The sequence below is a fragment of the Rhagoletis pomonella genome, unplaced genomic scaffold, assembly GCF_013731165.1.
Source record: "Rhagoletis pomonella isolate Grant_MI unplaced genomic scaffold, Rhpom_1.0 Rhpom_scaffold_00012, whole genome shotgun sequence".
Lineage (NCBI taxonomy): Eukaryota > Metazoa > Arthropoda > Insecta > Diptera > Tephritidae > Rhagoletis > Rhagoletis pomonella.
The window spans coordinates 2718510-2726585 of record NW_023458566.1 but is presented as its reverse complement, the minus strand read 5'-3'; the positions used below and the strand labels follow the sequence as shown (position 1 = coordinate 2726585).

Below are 8076 nucleotides of genomic sequence, written 5' to 3'. Positions count from 1 at the left end.
CAAAGGCAGGCAGTTTTCAGGCAAATAACAAAGCAGAGCAGCATTAATATTAATGTATGTATTTGTAGGAATTGTGGTGTACACATACTTACTTACACACATACAAACTAAGTACGTGCATGCACAATTGTTAGATAAATTTACCTGTACGGTTAACTACCAATTTTATTTGCTAATATGTAAATAACATTTGAAGAGGTGCCAGCACTCGATGACTTCTTGAACTATGCATACTTTTGTGGTTGCAGCTGTGGCCTCTTTTTCGTTGTTTTTTTCCTCGTTTTTATTCTGCGTTCTTTCTTTTTTTTTGTTTTGCTTTTTTTTGTGTGCTCTACTTCCGCTATTTCGTTTTGCAATTGCAAATCAAGCTACATAAGTGATGGGGGCGTATCACGAGACGTCATAATCATGCATATGTAAATACATACATACACACATACACATATGCATGTATGCATGTATGGCATAAAAAAAAAACATTCGATGTGTGGAAGTAGTATTCACTTTGGTTGGCTTAATTGTTTGACTACAACAGTTTTCCTTTTATCCACTTTATTCATTCATTCATTCATTTTTTTTTGCCTCTGTTAAATATTTAAGTGAAATTGCAAATTATTCTACCATCCCCTTTGGCTTTGTAGCCTCTTGAAAGCTGAATATATTGAAATCACCGGAATAGGCACAAGTGTTGTGGGTGGTGCCCCCCCCCCCCCTGTCTCTAAAACCCCCCCCTCACTCAGCCTCTATCGATGGCGCGCCTTCGTTGTGGAGGCCCCTCTTTGCTTGTGCAAATGTTACTTTGTTATGCAATTAGTCGATTTAGTTAAAACTTGAGAATCATTTATTGCAAACTACAGTCATTCATATTGTTACATTGGTACATACTACATACTATATTGGGGCATTGGTGCCTACTGGAATACATAAACACACACACTTGGCTATACACTCGCTTGCACACTAGCAAGCATTTAGGGTTTGAGCTCGAGCATTGCACCTCATTGATATGTTTCCTTCGTCTACATACATACATATCATACAAAGGTATAGGTTTTTTTGTTAATGTGGATTGTGTGGAAAACTTTGCTAAGGTTTGTCTGCGCGAATGGTTGGCTAAAGGCTTACATATTCAACTGTCTTTGTGTGTACTCGAACACACATATGTGGTACATACATACATAAATTTGAAGTCATACATACTTGTGTAGAATTTGTTTATTAATATGCTCTTATACTATTTGCTTACATATGTACATATGAATGTATGTACATAAGTATGCATATATGTAGGTCGATTTTAACAAGTCAATGAATGTTGAAAATGTGCGACAAAGCACGATTCTAAAACTTGCATACATATGTACATACACATTATGTATACGCATACTTAAATAAATGCAAGAATGTTAGTACATATACGAATATAAGAATGTAATAAGAATGCGTGCCGTACAAAATCAAACAAATAGATTAATATTGAATAATAAGTGCAATCGCCACTTCAGACAGTTGAAGGCGAGCAGAAGATTGCGCTAATTGAATCGAAAGGTATTTTTTATTTAATTTACAACGAAAATAAATGCGGAAGCTGTGCCTGTGTCTGAATTTTATTCGATGTATTAACTAAATGAACTTATTCTTTTTATATCTTTCAACTGATTACCTCTAATGATCGTCTCTTTCTTTGCAGGCCAAAATGATGGAAAATTCGCATGCTTGGATGGGTGCATCGAGCTCTTCAACAATTGCAGGTTTGTATGAGGCAATATAAAGTCGTATAAAAAACTGTATGTAGGGGTTTTTAGGGTCGCTGATTACGAAATTGATATTATATTCTCAAAATTCAAAATGGCGGAAATTGTTACTTATACGTCATGTAGTACTACGAGTATGCCACACAACATAGTTATTGTCGTCTTTCCTTGCTCAAAACATTTATTATACAAAAAAAAAAATAATTTCGCATTTTCATTTGCCTATTCACAATTCTTTTATTTACTCACCGATTTTCTTCGTTAGTAGCTTGATTTTTTCGCAAAAGAAAGGCTTTAATACAAATGAAAAAACTTACGAAAATTTTTTTATTTTTTTTTAATTTTTTCCCTGTATCACACAAAATATCTTAAAATGTTGACGTGATACGGATTTTTTGAAAATATTATCGTAACCTAGAGATCAAAATTATGTTTAAGCGTTTGACCGTCTAGCTGAAATATTTTTGCCTCCCTATTGTGTGATGAAATCGGTCATAGTTTTCTAATTTCTTGATTTTAATTATATACATATAAAATTATATGAATTTTGGAAATCAAATGTTAAATTCGTAATCAGTGACTGCGAGAGTTGTTTGCTATCAAAATTCATTACAATCCATAATTATTCTAAAAAAGTTGTCCGCCATATTGGATCCGCCATTTTGAATTTTGAAAATTTAATAACAGGTTCGAAATTAGCGACGATGAATACTCGTGGATACCAAATTTCATAGCAATCAATAATTTGTTTTAAAGTCGTCCGCCGTATTGGAGCCATTTTGAATTTTGAAAACTTAAAACCAGTTTCGAAATTAGCGACAATGAATGCCCCTGGACACAAAGTTTCATAACAATCAATATTATTTTAAAAAAGTTGTACGCGATATTTGATTCGCCATTTTGAATTTTGAAAACTTAATACCAGTTTCGAAATCAGCGACGACGAATGCCCCTGGACACAAAGTTTCATAACAATGAAACATGTTTTTTTTAAGTCGTCCGCCATTTTGAATTTTGAAAATTTAATATATGTATATTTCGAAATCAGTGATAGCGAAAACTGACTAATACATACGGAGTAAACATCTCTGTCGCCCTATATACTCCGTTTGTGCGATGAGAGAGGACTTTGTTTGTCAATAGTCTACTCAGTCCAAAATAGCACATGTTTGCATATATGAATTCGCCACCTTGTACTCTACTGCTAATGAGTAGTAGAGAATGACATATATTCCCTACCAGTAGAAAAATAATCGGTAGAGAAGAGTAACAGAAACGAGCTACTGGTTGTACCAGTTGTTCATTCAGGCTCGCTCACTACTTTTTGGCAAAAACGATGAGTGAGAAATGTGGTTCTACTACTCTGAGAACCGGAGAGAGAGATGCGAATATGGCTGTCTGTTACGATTGCAGCTTTTCAACATCCAACTTTCTTTATGTATTAAAACGCACGTTTTTTGTTGTACAGAAGTGTGTCCGCATGTTAGTTGCACCTAGAATAGTGATCCAAGTCGAGGTTAGGTCGACCAATCGTATGTATATATGTACATACATCTAACACACCGAAACGTACCTTCCGTCGATCTCAACATGGTCGATTAAGTGTTCTTCTGCAGGACCAACAAGAAAGTCCAAAACCCTCAAACTGGCGCTATGTTTTGCTAAGCAGCCGATGTTTCTGGTCTAGTCCCATTTTATTAGGAAAAGCAAGCTACAAAAGATAAATAAAAAGTTTGTTGAAGTTTAATATCCTTGCAACCTATCAATTTCTATCACTTAATATCTGTATCAATGACTTACTACATTAAAAATTCTCGCATGTTTCCCTTCCAGCAGACAGCTATCAATACCAGTTGCAATCCATGTGGCAGAAATGTTGGAACACCAATCAGAGTTTGATGCATCATCTACGCTTCCGCGAGCGTGGTCCACTCAAGTCATGGCGTCCCGAAACAATGGCCGAAGCTATTTTTAGCGTACTAAAAGAGGGACTCTCACTTTCGCAAGCGGCACGCAAGTACGACATACCCTATCCGACGTTTGTACTATACGCGAATCGCGTGCACAATATGCTTGGCCCCTCAATCGATGGTGGTCCCGATTTGCGACCCAAAGGACGTGGGCGTCCGCAACGCATATTACTCGGCATATGGCCGGACGAACATATTAAGGGTGTCATCAAAACGGTTGTCTTCCGCGATGCAAAGGACCTCAAAGACGATAGTCTGGTACCACATTTACCCTATGGTCGGCATTCGGTAAGTGTCGTGGACGTTCGATTTCGCTCTTTTTTGTTTTCAATGTTTAGCTGGTTTTACGCAGCTTTACTAACTGTATTAGTATTTCTAGCCCATGTTTCCATTTCAGGATGGCCCTATGAACTACCCCGGCATGAGTGGACCCTGCCCGAATGGTGTACCGACGCCCACCGGTGATCAAATGTCACAGGAGGCTACGGCTGCCGCTGTGGCAGCTGTTGCGCATAACATTCGCCAGCAAATGCAGTTGGCGGCAGCTGTTCAGCACCAACATCCGTCAGAGGGTCCGCCAGGCCCCGGCCTCTTTAACTTGCCACCGCATTTACAGCCACACTTAGCCGCCGCAGCCGCAGCTGGCTCGAGTGGTGCTGCGCCCGGCGGACATGGCTCGGTGCCGCTGCCAAAGACGAGTATATCTCCTGCGCTCAGTACTACATCGAATCCTGGTGCCGCCTCAATGTTGGGCCCACGACACGCTCCTTCGCCATGCGGTCCTGGCTTGCCTGGCCTGCCGCCTAATTTGCCACCCAGCATGGCAATGGCTCTGCATATGGGACGTTGTGATCCGTCTGCTGTGCTCAGCCAGCAGCAACAGCACCAATTACAACATCTACACATGCAGCAGCAACAAGTGTTACAGCAACATCAACAGCAACACCAGCAGCAGCAGCAACAACAACACCAGCAGCAACAACATGCTCTGGGTTACGGTGTTAGTTCCATGCCTCATCACGCAGCAACATCAGCCGCTTCCATCTCAGCCACAGCAACAACATCTTCCAGCCATCATTATCAGCAGCAACAACACCAGCAGCAGCAGCATCTACATCAACATCAACAACATCAGCATCACCATCAATCAACGATCGTTAGCGCAACAGCGACAAAATCGAAATGTCCATCCCCATCAGCGTTACTTGAACATCGTCGCCCCAGCCCAAGCGCCGAGTCACATCTACACTCAACACTAACCGAGCTGGGATTAGATATGGGCTATAAGACAACGCGCAGCAGCGCCTACTCACCTACGCGTCTGTTCTCTGAGGACTTGGCCGCTTTGGTAGGCGCGAGTGAAGATTCTCCGCCAGGTACAACGGCAACATCGACCATTGTAAGTAGCACCAGCACAGTAACGACGTCAGCAACGACTGGCGGTCATACGGAAGTTAGCATAACATCCAGCGCAACGAGCGGTAATATAAGTTCCAGTAATATAAAAATCGAACCCATCACAACAAGTAGCGAATAAGCAACAATTTATTTATTCATTAAAGTATTTATGTATGTAACTGTATGGAGTATTTACAAAGGTATGTTAATTTTAGTTATGAAATAATTTTTAGTGGATACTTGGAGGTATAATATGCTTCTGGAGAAAGTATTTGTTCTTCCAAACATTAGCTTCTGTGGAGCATACTTTTTCAAATTTAGGGTGATGCAATAAGATCGCAGTTTTTCAGAATTGGGCCATTGTTTCATGCGTTGTGTGGCAAGTGGCATCGTCCTGTTGAAACCACATACTGTCCTAGTTAATTTCATCTAATTCAGGGCATAAAATTTGGTTATCATGAACCAGTAACGTTCACCGTTCATCGAAAAGCGTTACCGACCACAGTTTCGAAGAAGTACGGTCCACTGACTCCGCCAATCCAAAAACCACATCAAGCAGTGATTTATTGTTATGTTGCTCAGGCCCCCCTGGTTTGTCATACTAATCCAGCCGTGTTGGTATCAAAACACTATACATATGTATATCAGCGTGGCCCAAAAGTACATAGGAAAATCTAATTTTTTGATTTTTCCTGCGCCCGCCCTCAGAATTGAAGAATATACGTTAGGGCGGCCCAAAATTTTTCTGCTCCAAAGCTCTTAGTTAACAGAGGGTTGGCAATATTTTTTAAAAACATGTTAGTCCAAAGCTTATGCGTACACCTTTTGTGTGATGCCAATATTGTGGTATTAAATAAGCTTAAATTTTTAATAATCATTGTTCTATTTTTTAGAAAGGTGGCAACCCAGTTCAAAAATACTTTTAAATATCTCAAACGCTTTTAATAATTTTAAATTTTCAAATATCTGGCAACCCTATTTTTCTACATTTTTACCACAAACCTACAGAAAACAATGAGTAGAATGCAGAAAAGAATTAAAGACACCTATTGAGCTGTTCGGGCGTGATGCGGTTATGAAAACATAAACATAACAAATTTTTGTATATATCAGATAGGGTTATCGTTTATTACGACACACTTAGTATAATTTTTATGTTAAATAAGCATCATAGTGTTATTTTTTGAAGACTTCTGAAGGGAAATAGTTTTTTTTCGACCAAAACATATTTATTTTTAACGATTTTATAGTAATTTTACGAAAAAATGTATTTTCCCCAAGTAAAAAAGATGGGAAAGTTCAAAGCCCCGGCGGCACGGGTAAGCATTAATAAATTTGAAAATAAAAAATTTTTGTCTCCTGGCTAGAGGATAAAAATTTTGGGCCACCCTGATGTATAACTTATCAAATATGATTGAGGGTATACCACATTCTGTACTAAAGGGTATTGAGATTGTTATCTACGTTCCTTGGATAGCCGAATGGACTGAGGTTCACTCGACACAGAGCACTTTCTGACATTCTTAAGCTGCCTTTACACGGGTCGATTTCTGCCGACTAGAAAATCGACTAGCTAAATCATTTACATTTTACGGTTTAATTACCGTTGGGTTGAACGACAAAAATCTACTATAAAATCGACTCGTCTGTTCAATAAATAAAAAAGTGTTTTATGCCTCCAAATAATGAAAAAATTTTTACTTGAAAAAGTTTCATTTCTATTATTTTTAAAGCAGCAATGTTTGTAGCTAATTTGCCAAATTTAAATAAAAATTAGCTTATATAGACACATACATACTATGTATATGTATTTACAACCTCATTAAAAGAAATTCTTATTGAGTTTCCGCAGCAGTCAGTGTACAATATATTTTCTCTTTAAATAACAACTATTTAATAATAAATATTAAGTCAATGAAACTAAATAATAGCAACTACATACATACAGAGGAGGGCGAAAAAATAAGAACGCACCATTTTAACAAGTTTTAGCTATTTTTCTTTGGTTTATTTGAAGTTTATTATTCTTTTATAAAAGACATCAAAAGAAAACCCTGCAAATCCGAATTTCAAACTTTGTACAAAAATTTGGAATATTCGACATCATTTTGAGCTTTTTAGTTAAAATTTTTAGCACACAAAATAAATTGCAAGTTTTAAGTTACTTACCATTGACTTTTGGCATTTTGTTTTGCTGGCGGTGCTACGTATTTACAGTAAAGCTCGTATTTTTTAAATACGTTGTAAAGGTTTTTGTAGAGTGCATTAATCAAATACTAAAAACATCAGTTTTAATCTCGCAAAATAACCCTTAGGGCCTCTGGTAAATTGTATAAACTTTTCAATGCACTTTTATCAAATGCCGTTTAAACGAGTTTTTGGTCGCATTTTTAAGCTTTACTTCGATTTACTTATGTTAAAAGAAAATATATTTAATTTTAGCTTTCCTTATAGATACAAATACTACTTACAAATATGCTTCCTAACACAATAAATTTATATTACGTATTTCCAAAAATTAGTTTCTACGTTATTTTAATTTTATGTAAAATATGTACCTTAGTATTACGCATTAGGGGTATTCATACAATGATGACAAAATAGCTAAGCGAAGTTATAAAATAAAATAAATTTAAAGTAAAAGGAAGTTCAAGTTGCGGCTTGAGCTGACTGACGGTCACCCAACGTCCGGAAAAATGCGGACCGAGTCGCAGTAAATGTATTTTTGAGGTCTATGTGCATAGCTCATCAAGGCACAACGTTTAAAGACAAATGGTTCTCGGTTGAAGTGAAAAGTATAGCAACACCAATAATCAAACGATTTCGTAACAAATCGTAATTTTAAATGAAAAGAGACAAAAATGTTCCATACTTTCATTCGGAGACAAAGTTGTCCACTGTGGGTGCCCTCTTCAAGCGAGTGTCACCCAATCCTAAATCCTTTTATGCCATTA

General features: G+C 37.5%; 1 protein-coding gene across 1 annotated transcript; it reads left to right on the top strand.

Moving 5' to 3' along the window:
• Nucleotides 1–1696: 1696 nt before the first annotated feature.
• LOC118747525 (protein bric-a-brac 1) lies at nucleotides 1697–5261 on the top strand. Its single transcript, XM_036481575.1, has 4 exons — nucleotides 1697–1751; nucleotides 3588–4012; nucleotides 4122–4722; nucleotides 4924–5261. Exons 1-4 carry the CDS (start codon nucleotides 1697–1699, stop codon nucleotides 5259–5261), a joined length of 1419 nt encoding a protein of 472 aa, XP_036337468.1.
• Nucleotides 5262–8076: the final 2815 nt, after the last annotated feature.